The sequence below is a fragment of the Apodemus sylvaticus genome, chromosome 12, assembly GCF_947179515.1.
Source record: "Apodemus sylvaticus chromosome 12, mApoSyl1.1, whole genome shotgun sequence".
NCBI classification, from domain to species: domain Eukaryota; kingdom Metazoa; phylum Chordata; class Mammalia; order Rodentia; family Muridae; genus Apodemus; species Apodemus sylvaticus.
The window spans coordinates 74,886,423-74,903,332 of NC_067483.1; the positions used below are offsets into that span (position 1 = coordinate 74,886,423).

The 16,910-nt window shown below is 46.3% G+C and overlaps 1 protein-coding gene across 1 annotated transcript in view; it reads left to right on the top strand.

Annotated features, from left to right (window-relative positions):
- The first annotated feature begins 12,934 nt into the window (after positions 1–12,934).
- Positions 12,935–16,910, top strand: part of Rxrg (retinoid X receptor gamma) — a 40,560-nt gene continuing 36,584 nt past the window's right edge. Inside the window, exon 1 of the mRNA XM_052199934.1 lies at positions 12,935–12,983. Coding sequence (XP_052055894.1) covers positions 12,935–12,983 — 49 coding nt within the window. The remainder of the gene's footprint in view (positions 12,984–16,910) is intronic.

Genomic DNA, 16,910 nt, shown 5'->3' on the forward strand with positions numbered 1-16,910 from the left:
GCACAGAATTTGAAGTCAAGCTGGGCTGTGGTGGTGCACGCCTTTAATCCTAGCACTTGGGAGGCAGAGGCAGGCAGATTTCTGAGTTCGAGGTCAGCCTGATCTACAGAGTGAGTTCCAGGACAGCCAGTGCTACACAGAGAAACCCCGTCTGGAAAAAACAAACAAAAAACAAAACAAAACAAAACAAAAAAAAGAGAAGAATTTGAAGTCAAAAAAACTGGCTCTCCATCTTACTTTAGATATGAAGTATCCCCCAAAGACTCCTGTGCTAAAAGCCTGGTTTCCAGCTGATAGGCTCCAGGGGAGGTGGGGAGAGGTGATGATCAACTCATGAGTGGTTAATCCACTGATGGATTTATAATTTGATGGCATTATCGGGAGGTGGTAGGAACTTTGGGAAGTAGCAGGGACCTCCCCGGGAGACTGCCTCTGGAGGAGTATCTGGCTTGTTCCCAGCCACTGCTTCCCTGGAGTGAGCCACTTAGCTCTACCAGGTTATTCCTTTTCAGCTGCTTGGGCTCAGTAGCAGCAGGGTAAAGCAACCCTGGACCAAATTCCCTGAAACCATGTCCCCAAATACATACTTACTTGTCACAAGATGATAACCAAACTAACCTAGTCACTGTGAGTAGGAAATCACACTAAAAAGGCACTAAGCCCAGCTCTAGAGAGGAGCAAGGTAACGCCTTCCACCCTGTAATGCAGAGTACTCAGTTAAGACTTGGCCTTCATTCTCCAGACTGGGATTCCTATGTTGTGTGCCCACAGCAACTGTGGAGCTTGTTAAAGGTGCACATGTCCAGGAATCTTCCAGGACCAATGAATCTGATTCAGAAACTATAGGCAGGGTCCAGGAATCTGTTTGCATGCCTTCCCAGGAGTCCCGGTGCTCACAGTCTCCCTGCTTAGGAGCAAACCTTGGGTCCCACCTTCTTCTAGCTCCCGGGGATGCTATTATGTCTCTTCAGCGCCCCTATAAAATACTAGCCATCCTAGTTGTAGTCTCTTTTGTAAAACTTATTTATTTATGACATGGGGGATTGAACTCAAGGACTCGTGTAGGACAGGCCAGCACTCTTGTCACTGAGTCATATCCCTAGCCCAAAGCTAATTTAGCACACTAAAGGCAGAGCTTTCTCAAGCTTGGACATTGCTAGACATTCTGATTTTATGTATTCCAATCAAAGATTTTTCTTCCTACAGCCATTTCTGCTTGCTTTTGTTCGTGAATGCTGATCGTTAATAAATCTCCACTTCGACTCCCAGCAAAAGCAAATACCTTTTATCCCTTCAGAGTTATCGGCCTAATAGAAAATAGACCGTGACAGAGGGGCTCATACGGTATGTGAGTGTGGGCCTGTGCATCCACCAGCAAACTTGTAAAGGTCAGAGGACACCCTCAGGTATTGGTCATTGCTACCTTGTTTGAAACAGGGTCTTTCTTTCATTGATGAGATCCTGAGGAGTCTCTGGTCTCTGCTTTTTATCTTGTCATAAAAAAAAGGCTAAGATTGCTCACTTGTGCTACCAGTGTCTGGCTTTAGGTGGAAGTCAAACTAAGTCCTCACAGCAAACAAATTCTTTATCCACAGAACCTCTTGGATTTTGTTTTAAATAGTGGTTTATACCCAGCTAGAAATGGGCTACAACAGCATGGAAATGCTATCAAGTGGTAGTCAAACAAGCAACTTCATTAATGTTTATAGAACTGCAAACTTTATGGTATAAATCTCACAGAGCAGAGCAAAATAGGCTTTGTCCACATCCTAGCTTGTGAAAGCTATACGGTTTGCTCGCTGGATCTTTAGAGGCCTGTAGAGCAGCTTTTCCTGCCACGCGGAGCTCATCCCCATGAGTTCATAAAATCAAATGCAGTACCCATTTGCCTCTGTGTAAATATAGCTCTACAAGTGGTAGGGCCTTTTGAGATGTGCTGAGGTTAATGGTGGCACTTCTGACGTCCCTGTCTGCCACACCCTGTTCAGCTGCCAGCAAGGGTAATCTGCCTCCTGCAGTCACTGGATGGTATATTTAGAGCCTCTTCCCCAAGAGTAAGTGGGATCTGAAAATAGACTGCTTCGCTTGTGTGCGATTGGGTTGCTACCTCCAAACTACACCTGAGTATGTGGATACTCAGGAGCAGTAGCCAGTACAAGGCCAAGCAGTCCCATGGAATGTGCGTGCCAATGGCTTCAGCCTAAGAACAATGCTACACTTCACAGTTTTTTACTCCCTTTCAGGGACTTGAAGGGACTTTCCGAACTTCCATGTGGCATCCACCTCTTTGGCTGAGTTTTCTTGCATCTGGACCCAGTCTGGATTAGAGTGTTCCGAATTCGCACTGATGGCTCCGCTTCAGAGGAGACCAGATGTTTTCCCCTGGTCTCAGCTCCATTCTTCTCCCAGCATGATCACCCTTGTTCTGCATCCTCAGAGTCTCCATGTGCATTGCAGCTGCGGCTGGATTGTTCATAACAGGAGGGCTTTGTGATCATTGTGTGGCTCGGAATCAAGAGACACAAGAGTCTTTGCAACTGTTCCTTCTACTTTAAGGAATTTATAACAACCTCAATTCATTAAGAGTATGTTTCCCTAACACCCATGGCTTATAGTCTGCAGCAGCAGACTAAAGTCTGCTCTGTTAGTCATTGTCATCTCAGGCTGCAGAGAGGGCTCAGTCGGAAAAGTACTTGTCATGTAAGCATGACAGCCTGAGCTCATGTCCCCAGCACACACATGAAAAGTCTCATGCTGCGGGGTATGCCTGTCATCCCAGTGCTGAGGAAGCAAAGGCAGGAAGATTCTGAGGTTTCCTGACCAGCCAGCATGCCCAACGTACCCAGCGTGCCCAACGTACCCAGCATGCCCAGCGTGCCCAGCGTACCCAGCGTGCCCAGCGTGCCCAGCGCGCCCAGAGTACCCAGCGTGCCCAGCGTACCCAGTGTGCCCAGCGTGCCCGGTGTAGCCAGCATGCCAAGGGTGTACAGCATGCCCAGCATGCCCAGCATACCCAGCATGCCCAGCGTACCCAGCGGGCCCAGCGTACCCAGCGTGCCCAGCATGCCCAGTGTACCCAGCGGGCCCAGCGTAGCAAGCATGCCAAGGGTGCACAGCATGCCTAGCGTGCCCAGCGTACCCAGCGTGCCAAGGATGCACAGCATGCCTGGCGTGCCCAGTATGCCCAGCGTACCCAGTGAGGGAGTTCCATATTCAATGATTCGCTCAAAAAAATAAGACAGATATAGACGAGGATGCTCAGTATCAATTTTTGCCCTCTACATGAGCGTGTGTGTGCACGCGCGCGCGCAAACACACACACACACACTCACAAGATTGTATACATGTATACCACAGAGAGAAACATAATAGTGAAAAGATTATTAAGATAATAAAAATAAACATGGTGGAGAACAATTGAATGACATCAATTGCTGCCGTACATAAGCAACTGCACACACATGTACACATACACACACACACACACACCTCATAATAATAATTATCAGCATCATCCTTCTGCAACTACTTAGCAAGTATTTACCAATCTATAAAGCAAAATAGTAGATTCTTTGGTAGTATAAGAAATATTGTCTCTGTGTGCAAGAAGTTTAACATCTAGTTGTGATTCAAGTGTAAAGTTAGGGCTGTAAGACACTTCCTTAATCATTTCTTTGGGAGAGCAGCCGAACCATTAAGCACTTTAAGGGAAGGTTAACGGAAGGAACTGGACTTTGATGAGTAAGATTTTGACAGTAGAAACAGTGGGGTGAGATCATACCAGGCTGGGGTCACAGGGCTGATGAACCGTAAGTCAGAACCTGCTAAGTCTACACACTGAGTAGGTACAGCCACCCACATCTCTGGAGGAGCAGGGGCTTCTTGGTTCTTTAGACCCCACTAGGCATTCTAGTAGATATGCAAAAGAGACGTTAGTGGTTTCTTGGGAATTTCCCAGGATGCTCTTTGCCATTTCTGCTGATGGGTTCTTCAGAATGGTTCCCAAACTCGGCTGCATAATAGAGACCCTTGGGTGCTTTAACATCTCCAAAACCCAGTCTCTCACCCCATATCAACCATATCACCTCTGGTGGCAGGCGTGTATGGTAGTCCAATGTCAGACAAGTGCCAATAACTTCCTTAAATGGGAACAACTCTGTCAACTCATTTCACCAGTACCTGGGCCAATGGGCTATGATACAAACTAATAGCTCATTTCTCAGCTATTGAAGACACTGAACCTGTAATGTGCACCATAGTCATATTTTTTTTAAATGATAGCTGAGACAGTTCAAACTTTAAGCTTCGTGCTTCGGTACCTCGTATCTGTCATCAGATTGTCTCCATTACTGAGACTGCTGTACTGTCCATACAAGCCTATAATTCCGGAACAGTAAAATCTGGCTGGTGAGATGGCTCGGTTGGGAAAGTGCTTACAAGGAAAGCAAGAGGACCTGAGTTCGGATCCCCCAAACCCTTGGTAAAAAGCTGCATGTGGTGGTGTATTGGTCTGTACTTGTAACACTGGAGGAATGGAGATCAGTGGGTTGCTAGAGCCTACTGTCCGGACAGCATAGCCAAATTGGTGAGCTTCATCTATAATGCGAGACTCTCTCTCTAAAAATAAAGGTGTAAAGAGATAGAGGGAAGGTACAGGATGCCAATGGGTGGCCTCCACATGAGCACACACATGCTTATTGTATGCTAACAAGTATGTACATATGTACATGTTCATAAACAAAATTAAACTGGAATCTGGGCACAGCCACACTCCTCATGTGCAGCTTCCTGGAGTTGATATCAGGAGATCTTGCTGTACCCAACATATGGTTACACTTACCATATAGTTACTGGCTTTCTGCTATATGTTAGATTCTGTTGTGGGGGCTTAGCGAGCTACAGAAATAACTCAGACTTAGTTGCCAGTCATCTAGGGATTGCCATTCATTAAGACTTTCCAGAGAGACATTTGTGATAATTCAAGGAGAAGCGTGTTGATATAACGGGGGTGCCAGCCACAGCTATGGCAGTCTGGTGAGGGGGGTGGTAAGAGGACCACCTAAAGGACTCATGTGATTGGCCATCAGGAACAGTGAACAGAGAGCAGAGGTGAGGCACTGCTGTGAACTGAGGAGCAAAAGTAGCACATGCATGAAGGTGACTGAGGTAATACTGGATACGGTGGCACATCCGTGTGGCCAGCAGTGAGGAAAGACAGGCAGGAACGAGATCCTGCACAGTACCCAACACTGGTGCACCCATCCAGCGGAGAACCATGGGTGAGACTGCAGGAAGATGGAGCTCTAGAAAGCCAGGCTATTCAGTATGGGGTGGGGGGACATTTTGCCCCCCAGAACCTCTGGATGGCCCCTGCTCGCTCCCTCCGCAGTCATCAGACCTGCTTCTCTCTCTGCCCAGCCTGCTCCTCCCTACCTTCCTGCTTTCGTGTCCTGTTGAATGCTATGGCTCCGTCAGACATGACTGTGGTTTCCCCTGCCTCAGAAGCGTATGATGACCTTTCCATTTAAATTAGAGTCCTTCTGCTGTTAGAGTCAGCCAACTCATTCCATTTATTTTCCTTCCTAGCACTTATCATGGTTTATAATGGCGTATGTGCTTGTGACTGTTTTAATATGTGTCTCCTCCACCAGCCTGATTAAGCTCCAGGATGTCAGGGACTGTCATCTTTTCTACCCATATATCTTTGCTGGTAGATAGAGGCCAGTGAGTGTTGAATGAAAAAGGAGCTAAAACAGTATGTGGAGTCTCCCCTTCTGAGCACATGCGTGTAATAGAAACATACTGTGATGGTTCACATTGTCAACTTGGAAGAATCTAGAATAACCTAAAAGGAATCCCTCTGGGCATTTCTGTAAGAGATAATCTCCACTAGATTAATTAAGAATAGAAGACCTGTCTTAGCAGTGGGGGGGGGGGGCACCGTTCTATGGACTGGGTTTTGAACTGATTTAAAAAAAAGTGGAAAGGAAGCAGAATTTATCACCTCCTGCTTCCTGGCTGTGGATGCAAAGACTAGCAATACAAGCTCCTGCCGCCATGACTTTCCCACCAGGCTGGACTACACCTTTGAGTTATAGGCTAAAATAAACTACTCCATCAAATTGCTTTGTCAGGATATCTAATCACAGCATCAGGAAAACTAAGATGTACATCATCAGTGAGAGGAGGGCAGGGGTCTGGAGGAGCCAAATGGTTAGGAGTCAGGGTGGGGATATGGCTTAAGAAAAAGGTTGACTTAGCTTTATTTTATGTTTTGTCTGCATGTCTGTCTGTATCATGTGTGCAGTGGCTGAGGCGGCCGGAAAGGCCACCAGAACCTCTAGATTACAACCCCTGGGATTACAGATGGTTGTTAGCTAGCAAATGGGCGCTAGGAACCCACCTGTGTCCTTTGCAAAAGCAACAAGTGACCTTTGAGCCATCTCTCCAGCCCCAGGAACTTGATGTCATAGCCACTTCTGTCACTGCAAGTTATGAGACCACATTCAAAATTTGTATGTGTGTAGCCGGGCAGTGGTGGCACACGCCTTTAATCCCAGAATTTGGGAGGCAGACACAGGCGGATTTCTGAGTTCAAGGCCAGCCTGGTCTACAGAGTGAGTTCCAGGACAGCCAGGGCTACATAGAGAAACCCTGTCTCAAAAACAAACAAACAAAAAATTTGTGTGTGTTTGTATATGGTATTATGTACATATATGTATGTGTGTGTACATATAATGTATAATATACACAAACATAAATGTGCATATATGTACAAACAATATATTACACACATATAATATATGTGTATATATTATATATGTATATATATATATATATATATATACAATTATATGTATATATTTGAGTAATTGTCTTTTCTTCTCTAATTTTACTACTTTAATACCAGTTTGTTCACTTATAAAACTGAGATAATGAATTCTGGAGTACATAATTCTAGTATTTTGGGAAAACAAATTGGAATTTAATATACTATTACATAGTTAAAGTTCTAGAAAATATAAAAGCATCAATCTATCACATAGCTATAAGACAGGCACATCTGAATTCTATACCTAATGTTTATTGGTAATCATCAAGTGAATAACCTTAGTGTTTCATTTTTGTTTGCTGCAAAGTATTATTTTATATCACCACTGGTCAAGAGAAAAACAAAACTAACCAGAGCTAAAGCTGTATCATTTGATTATCAGGCTGAATTCACACTTAATGTTATAGTGTAACTGCATGTCCTCATTCAATCAAAGGCTCATTAATGTAAGTTCCATGTATCACCAAAGAGGACATATAATCTTGACAAAAAGTAAGCCCAGGATTTTTATGAATGAATGGGCTAGTTCCTTCTATAGTCAAGGAGTGTTTGGTCATTCATTTGGCATCTTGATGAGAATTCACTGAGAGATACAAGAGTGACTGACATTCAAGTAGCTGTCTGGGAAGGACTTATGTTAGACATTCTAGAGAGTCAGGACACTGTGGTTATACCCCTAATGGTTTTGAGCAAGGCATACTGGTGCTGAGCAAAAAAGGCAGACTGAAGAGAAAAGAACTTCTATGTTTTTTTTAACTTTGCATAAAGTTTAGGTTGCAATAGGATGGTAAACCTCATGGAAGGCATCACATGGGAAGTGCTCTTATGTGCTATTGGTACAGTGGGGATATTAAAAGCATGTAAACCTTTTTTGTTGTTGTTTATGAGATCTCTTTCTGCATATACACCTGAATGCCAGAAGAGGGCATCAGGTCTTATTACAGATAGTTGTGAGCCACCAGGTAGTTGCTAGGAATTGAACTACGGACCTCTGGAAGAGCAAGCAGTGCTCTTAACCTCTGAGCCATCTCTCCAGCCCCATGATAACTGTTTTTTGATGCATCATATCTATTGCGTTTATGTTGGAATAGTTCACAAAATCCACTGTCACTGTCTTTGCAGAGTTAAAAGTTATGCTGTGAACACAAGGTACATGCAAAGAAAAGCTCATAGCCACTCATGCAAAGGCAAGAAACCACATGCAAACGGAAGTTAGTCCTGGGGATGTGGTGAGCACACACCTGTGAAGTCTCACTGGAACACACGAGACAAAGAGTTTTGTCAGGCACAGGCTGGGGCCAGATTTTCCTGTAAAGGTGTGGAACTGAGCTGGAATTTGAATGATAGGTAGGAATTTTGGCAGATGGGAAAAACTAAATAAAAAAATTAATATCCAGACGGAAGGGATCACAAAAAAAGGTATGGGTGAAAAAATAAACAAGAAAGCATTAATTCTTTGAATTTTCTTTACAGAATAAAAATGAACACATGCCCAGTTCTCATCATGCAGGATCCACAAAATAAAAACGATGTCTGGAGCTTTCAATGCTGTGGAAAACATAGGTAATTTTTCTCCCAGAGAGTTCAGCTTGTCCCAGATCGGAGAGCTGCAAAATGGCATGCATGGATCCCGGGCTTTGTGACGACAGTCCCTTAGCATTTTCCTCTACCTACAGTTCAAAGGTTCTGTTGAGATCCAGTGGTGAGGCGTCCATGCTTGAGAAATTTGCCTGTTCTGGGAGTAAAGAGACAGGTCAGTGGTTAAAGATATTGTTGCTCTTCCAGGTTACCTGGATTCAATTCCCAGCACCCACGTGGTGGTTCACAATCAGCTGTAACTCCAGTTCCTTAGGATTCGATGTCCTCTTTGGACCTCCACAGACACTAAACACATGTATGGTACACAGACAAAACATTCGAGAAAAACACCCACATACATAAAATAATTAAAACATTGAAAAAGCAATTTGCTTATTCTGTAAGGAAAGGAAGAGGGCAACGGGCATAAGAATGAAAAGAACTGGCAACAGGTCATCTCGACACTGACCTTGGGCTAGCCTCTCTGGTGGGCATTTTAAAGGATGGGTTTTGAGTACCTGAGTACTTAGAAGAAGCCTTGCAAGCATAGAATCATCAAACAGCCAACCGAAATGACATGTTTCCTTTTAGAAGGTCGTATCATAGAATTTGTGGTTTGTTCTTGATTGAGAGGCTTGCTTCAGACACCACAGTGGAGAAGACAGACAACTGGGAACAGGTGTAGGTTAGCTTGCCTGCCCATCTCATTGAAGAGGAATAGAAGATGGAGCTTATTTAAAGAAAGTCAACTAAAGTATCTCACTGGAGTCTTCTTGCCGTCTTCTTTTTCACTGTCAAATTATCTTGTGCATATGGAACATTTATTATGCCTCTGACACAGTCTAAGTGGTGGGCATGTGTGGGTTTACTCACAGCCCAGGGAGAGTCAGTAATTTAGGTATTACCAGGTTATAGCGACAGAGTCAGGATTTGCAGCAAGACTGGCCTGTGACTTGTCACCAAGGGACGGACTTCCTTGTGGTATAAGATGCTATCTTTGTTATATTTATTTCAACATTTTGATTGATGGGTTAGATAAGACATGGAAGGCCATCTGTTGTATTTTCAGAAGTCATGAAACAGGGATGTGTGGAAGAGATGCACTGAGTAAAAGAAACATGTTCCAAAATATCTGGAATGAGAAAGGAATCCCCCACAATTTTTTTCATTTTAGAGGAAGGTAAGTAGAAGATGGAAGGAGGCCCTGAACCAGCTATCCCAGAATGGAAAGAGGGATGTGCACAAAGGTGACCATAGCATGAAGGTGGAGGGTTCATGATGTGAGCTCTCTGTGAATTAACATGTGGAGCTGCTCAGATGCTGGTCTGTGTAGCAAGTGTGCCTCCGGGGAGCTGCACTATGCTATGACACCAGCACCACCCTCCATTACTGCTCTGAGAGCCAGTGTCTGGTCTGAGGAGCACCAGAGTCTGTATAGCTCCTCATTGTCACAATGTGTTGTTATGGTCCCTTGGGGGCTTCTTCCTTTGTCATCTTGACTTTGTTCTTTTTTTTTTTTTAAGAATTATTTATTTTATTTATATGAGTACACTGTGGGTGTCTTCAGACACACCAGAAGAGGGCATCAGATTCCATTACAGATGGTTGTGAGCCACCATGTGGGTTCTGGGAATTGAACTCAGGTCCCCTGGAAGAACGGTCAGTGCTCCTAACCTCTGAGCCATCTCTCCGACTCCTTGACTTTGTTTTTACCTCTGCACTTCTTTCTTAGTTTCCATTTTGGTTTCTCCTAGACCTGATTTTTGTCCTATAGAACCCTGATTTGATTTACCTCTCTGGCCATCCATGCCCTATACAGTATCAGGGGAAAACAACATCCTTTGTGAAGCTCCCTAGTTCTAGTCCCATGACATGTCCCTTGTCCCCTTCCTTATCACAACTTGAAGAACAGTTTGGCCCATACTGGAGCAGTCATACAAGTGTAGCTAACCCCTTTGTCTGCCTTGAGGATGTTTATAGAAATGACATTATTAGAAACAAGGTGGTGGTGGCACAGGCCTGTAATCCCAGAACTCTGGGAGGCAGAGGCAGAGGCAGAGGCAGAGGCAGAGGCAGAGGCAGAGGCAGAGGCAGAGGCAGAGGCAGAGGCAGAGGCAGAGGCAGAGGCAGAGGCAGAGGCAGAGGCAGAGGCAGGTGGATTTCTGAGTTTGAGGCCAGTCTGTTCTACGGAGTGAGTTCCAGGACAGCCAGGGCTATACAGAGAAACCCTGTCTCGAGAAAACCAAATCCAAAAAACAAATAAAAACAAAACAAAACAAAACAAAAAACTAGGTGTGTCAAACCCTGACACTATTATGGATGACAAGAAGTACATACCAAAAGGAGCATGCCATGGTTGTCTCTAGAGGGGCCCTGCCAGAGCCTTACACATATAGAGGCGGATGCTAGCAGCCAACCATTAGTCTGGGCATGGGGTCCCCAATGGAGGAGCTGGAGGGTGGTCCGGAGGAGCTAAAGGGGTTTACAGCCCCATAGGAAGAACAACGATGTTGGCCACCCAGATGGCCCAGGACTCCCAGGGACTGAACCATCAACCAAGGGGTACACATGGTTCCAGCCAAAAATGTGGCAGAGGAATGCCTTGTTGGGCATCAGTGAGAGGAGTGGTCCTTGGTCAGGTGAAGGCTCAATAGATGCCCCAACAAAGGGAAATTGAGGGGTTGGGTGGGAGTGGGTCAGGTGGAGGGGCATATACATGGAGGCAGGGGGTAGGAGGAGGGTTTGGGGGTTTTCAGAGAGGGGGGAAACAGGGAAAGGTTTTACCATTTGAAATGTAAATGAAGATTATATTCAATTAAAAAAATAAAGAAACAAGGGTGTGTGTGTGTGTGTGTGTTTGGTGTATGTATGTATGTAAGTGTGCATGCCCATACACACAAATGCGGAAGGCAGAAAAGGATGCCACATGCTTTCTACCACTTTCTACTCTGTTCCAGTCTCCCTATGAACCCGGTGCTTCTGTTTCTTCTTCATCTAGGCTGGTGGCTGGCAAGTTCATCAATCAGTCCCTCTGACTAGGTTGGTGGCTAGCAAGTTCATCAATCAGTCCTTCTGACTCCTCCCCTCCCCCCACTACTGTTGTAGGTGCACGTGGCCACATTTGATTTTCTTCCACGGGGTCTGGGGATCTGAACTCAGATCCTCAAACATGCACATCAGTCATTCTTAGTCCCTGAGCCATTTCCCCAGCCCCTTCTCTGTGTCTTGAAATCTTAGGGATCCATGGATGGTCTGGAAGAACCGGGAACATCTAGAGGGCATGACTATCTGAAATGATAGATCATGCAGATGATTCAGTGACAAACCCCATAAGCTTCCCAAGCCTCAAAGAGTAGCTGAGATCCTGCGCAAAGAAACTTCAGGGAGAAGTCGGTCTCTAGAGACGGATGGGATGGGAGTGAGGTCCCAACACTAAGGTGTTCAGATATAGGCTGGGGAATCTGAACAGACCCAAATATCAAAAGATCCACTGTGAGTTAGTTGGCTCTAACCAAGTGAATCTCAGTGTCAGCGAGGATGCTGGGACCATCTTTGAGCAGATGGCACAATGGTAGGACTCAAGGTGAAGTTATTCCCCCAGTGAAACATCGGAGTGGGTACCACATTGTGGAGGCCACATCCCCTTCCTACCTGAAGGTAAGGCTCCTTGGGAACCTGCTCTGTCAAGCTTCTATTGTTAAGAGCACAGACCACTGTTGCTGGCCACCCAAGCAGGAGGGCCCAGCCCAAATCTAAAGGCTGCTCTATTTTAGTTTTTCGTCTTTGGGCATCTAGTCTCATGCGTTTCTAATTTTGTGCCTTATGAAAGGGCTCTGTTCTCTCTTGGCCCCCAACCCCCGCCCCCTTTCACAGATCAAATAACAAGTGCACTGGACAGAGAGGAGCCAGAGTGAGAAAATGCATTTTAATAAAACCCCATTGATTTTTTTTTTGTGGGTGCGAGTCAAAGAAAAGGCACCTAAAGAGTCTTTATCGCCTGCCACCTCCCCTCTCCACCCCCTTTCTCCTGACCCACTAGGGCAGTCACACATCGATTGGTTCCCAGCTAATAGATTGTGCCACCCGGTAGGGACCTCTGGGGACTAGCGGGGAGCTGGAAGAGTCGCTCACAGCAGCCCAACCCAGAGTTAATCAAACTAGCAACAGGATCTCAGGCGCAGTGGTGGCGGCGGCGGCGGCGGCGGCAGCAGTAGCAACAGCAGCAGCGACGACGGCGGCGGCAAGAGGCAAGGAGAGTAAGCAGCGGCGGTAGCATTATGCGTGATTACTGACAGGCACCAGCTGCCGCCGCCGCCACAGCCTCTCAACACTATGTGGACTCTCGGATCTAGAGGCAGATTCTTGACTAATCCCAGAGGGCTGGCCCAGCCTGCGCTCCCCCGGCTGCTAGCAAGCGATGGCCACTCTTGTTAGCCCAAGTTGACGGAAGCCTGGCTGTGCCTGGGAGCCGAGAGAGGCTGTACTCTCCAGACGCGCGGCAGAGGAATGAACTGAGCAGCCAACATGTATGGAAATTATTCCCACTTCATGAAGTTTCCCACCGGCTTTGGGGGTAAGGACCTCTCTTGGGCTTCACCGTGTTGAGTGTGAACCTGTCGGGGACGGGGGGGGGGGGGGAAGGTGGGGAGAGGCAGGGAGGAAAAACGGGATAACGTAGCTTGGAATCGGAAGGCCAACGTGTACGTTCGTATGCATGTGTAGTGGGTACACAGAGCGTTTCGTGGGTGCTTGTCCATGCAGAAGAGAGAATGGTCCCAAGGTGAAGGCATGTTTGCATATCAGAAGAAGGTCCTGGGATATTTATGAGAGTCTGAACCAGCGTGTTGGAAAGGGTTTGAAACAAAGCTTTTGCTACAATCCCACATGTCTGTGTGGGTGTGAAAAGTGAGAGTGAGGGAAATTGCTAAGATGCACCTATTATTTAATTTAATTTGTAATGAGGGGGGACAAAAGTGATGTAAAAGGTTTTGCTTGGGCAAAAAGTCCCGGAAATACTTTACAACAAGGGCAAGGTTGTTTTTACTTAAAAGCCCATTTCTTTACAGTTGGATTTTCAAAAAGGAAACATAGCCCTTTAATTTGCCAGCCTGCTTTCCTCCCTGCTTTCTTCCCTTTTGATTTGCTAATAACCTCTTCTCTCCTCCCCTGCTGCTGCCCCCAATTCCACAGCAAGGGTTGCTGTCTTCATTTCCGCCCTGGGGGTCGAGATCTAGGGTTGGGGGTTGAGATCTAGGGCTGGGGGTTGAGATCTAGGGCTGGGGGTAGGGAAGGCCAGGCTCTGAGAACCTGCAAACTGAGGCTCCAAGAAGCCAAGTCAGGCAGGGTAGTTAGTCCCTCACTTCCCCAAGAAGCTTCAGGAGGCTGAGTTCGCCGGCTGCCCTCATGTGGGGGGGGGGCACATCTGTCCCTGAGGACCCCTCCCTTCAGGGACAGGAGTAGCACAGACACTCAGCCACATGTAAATGCAACCATCCTCCAAACCAACTGACTCCTCATGTGTCTCATGTGGCGTGGAGTTCGTGTTCTTGGGAACCAAAGTCAGAGACCACGCTGTATGGATTTTGACAGGATAAAGCAGATCTTAAGATCTTTGCAAGAACTTAAGAACTGAAGTCCCTGCTCTCTTGACCTCCTCTGTGAACAGGCAGCCAATTTATCCAAAGGCCTTGGGAGGAAGGTTTGCCTTCTTTACTGGACTGAGTCCTCTGTGAGGTCCTGTGACACACTGCTGTCCCTTGTTTGGAAGCTTTGGGTGAGGGGGTATCCCATTCCTTCAGAGTGCATCCAGTGACTCTAGGAGCCAATCAGGGGCTGGCCACCTGGAGACTGTGAATGACACACTACCCTTTGCACTGGGGTAATCTCGTTAAGTACACACAGTGATGCTGTGCATGCAGAGTGGCAGAAGCATTAGAAGATTGCTGATTGGTCCCAGGGCCAAAGGGACATGGGAATTAGCACAAAGTAAAGCTCAAGTTATTTGGACTAATTGGATGGCCAAGAGTGGTGGCCATCAATATGGCCTGACCGTGGCCCCAGGGATGTCGTCCTGGCCCCTCTCCACTCCCATCTCAGGCCTCTTCAGGGCTGAGGGCGGCTTTCCCCCTTGCCTATGAGCTTGGTTGTTTGAGGGTTGTGTTTATCTTTGGCTAGATTCTTGAGACCCTCAAGGTCTGTGAAATTGATAGCTTCAAAACAGAAGAAGAAAGAGGGACTAGTCTAGAATTCCTTAGAGAGGGTCTAGGATGCTGTCTCATTTGGGTAGACACCAAAGCTGAGGCCTAAAGGAAGGCCGAGATTAGTCCAAGGCAGTAAAGGGTAGAGTTGCCGAGTGTCTCTGTACCTCACACTCTCATTGAAATTAGAATTGCTTTCACTTGATGTAGCAAAAAGAAACACCCGCAGAAAGAGAGACACGCTCACACGCGTGCGTGCACACACACACACACACACACAGAGAGAGAGAGAGAGAGAGAGAGAGAGAGAGAGAGAGGGGGGGGAGAGAGAGAGAGAGGAGAGAGAGAGAGAGAGAGAGAGAGAGAGAGAGAGAGAGAGAGAGAGAGGAGAGACAGAGAGACAGAGAGACAGAGAGACAGAGAGAATGAGATCGCTGTCTTTGGTCCTTAGTTTTTTATCATTTATCTTTGTGATCTCAGGCAAGCCACCAAGCCTCTCTGAGCCTTCACATCTTCAGTTTCTAAAATGGGATTTGTAATTTCATTCTTAGAGTTTTGTTTTGAGAATTAAATGGGATAGCTAGTCCATGAAAAAAGGTGTTATCTGTACATTTGGTACCAAATACAAATTAATATTTCCATTCCTCTCATTTTGCTAAGCCAACATGCAAATTAACTTAAATACCAGATATTACTGTAGAATAATGAATTGGGAATCTGGAAAAAATGTACAACTAAATCTGCAAAAAACCCCACACATTTTGCTGGCTTCAATTGTCACCATTGTGGAGGCTCCAGTGTTTAGTGTCACTGGGTTTCAGATCTGGCATAACATGAGGGGATGTTTAAATGCTTGCTTCTAATGGCGCTTTTTGTTGTCATGCTTCGGAAAGGAATAGTTTGTTTTGCTTGGTTCTGTTGATGTTTTCCATTTTGTTTGCATGAGGCAGTTAAGAGAAGGCCTACTACACTCAAGGCCAAAGGAAAGAACATGCAACGCAGGAGGTGGGCCCCACTGCAGGCTCAGGAGCCCTGGGGATACCACCCGCAGCCAGAATGCCTCTGCCTTCAGAACTACAATGGTGGGTAACTCCTGCCCTTTCACACATTAGCAAACGGACCTGCAGAAGGTTCTAGGGTCCTGTAAGAATGCCTAGGTCAGCAATGTCATTGTTGGGGAGTAACATTCGTGTCTGGGCTGTGCTTATGATGTGCCTACAAAGGGACTGAGTGAGGGTCAGTGCCCACAGGGACCCACAGAGTGCCCACTCTCTGAGCTTGGACTCTGCCCTGAACGCTAGAAGAACTATTTTCTCCTTCTTGGCTAAGTCTTGGGTTGCCAACTGTGCAGAACAAAAAGTTGTTTTGCTAGGGTGCTTCCCTTTGGAAGATTTGAGACAAAACTTCATGATCCCCCCACCCAATTGCGCACTAATCCCAGGGGAGAGAGGATAAGGGGCAGAGGTAACAAGCACCTACAACCCAGGGACCAGCTCTCAGTGCTCTGCTGGGGCCAATCCAACAGCAAGCAGGCTGGCTGACACGGCTTGCTTTACTAACTTCCTTTAGAGAAGAGTAGCCAAAGGCTTTGGGAGGTAAAGCCAGAAAAATGGCACATCTGGCCCTTAAGGCTGGATAGTCCAGCTGTAGGTCTGTGCTATACAGAGCTGCTTCTCACAGCTTTTAAAGTGGACACTTTTACTTTGCAAGGATAGGGGCAGCGGTCCACCTCACTCCAGCCTAGACAATCTGGCTGATCATTGACTGCAGAATAGCTTAGGAGCAACAGTGACCCAATGGCTTCTTGGGGACCTCCTGATTTGTAAGAGTCCTACCCACCTGACCCGGCTATTGGTATAGAAACTGTCCCCTCTCTACTTGAGACTAGCTAGAAAGGAGAGCGGAGCTGGCAGTGTTTGTGTATGTATGCACACACACACACACACACACACACACACACACGTGTGTGTGTGTGTGTTTTCCAGAACACATTTTTCCCCCTCTGCAGATGTGTGGGTGGTTAATTGAAAGCTACCATGGGCGTAAGTGGTTAGGGTTTCTGTAGGATGGAATAACTGTTTATGAGATGTAGGAAGGAACATATTTAGGGTAACTATTTTCTGAAGCATTTACAATATTACAAAGAGGTAGACGGATCAATAGAAACCAAGAGGAGAAACTATGCAAAGAGAAATCTCTCCCTTTCCCCATAGTATCGCACTGGAGCCTGAGGAGAGCCAGGCTTTAGCCCTGAGTGTCTGATGTCTGGGCTACTGAGGGAAGCTGCTGTTTTCCTCTCTTAT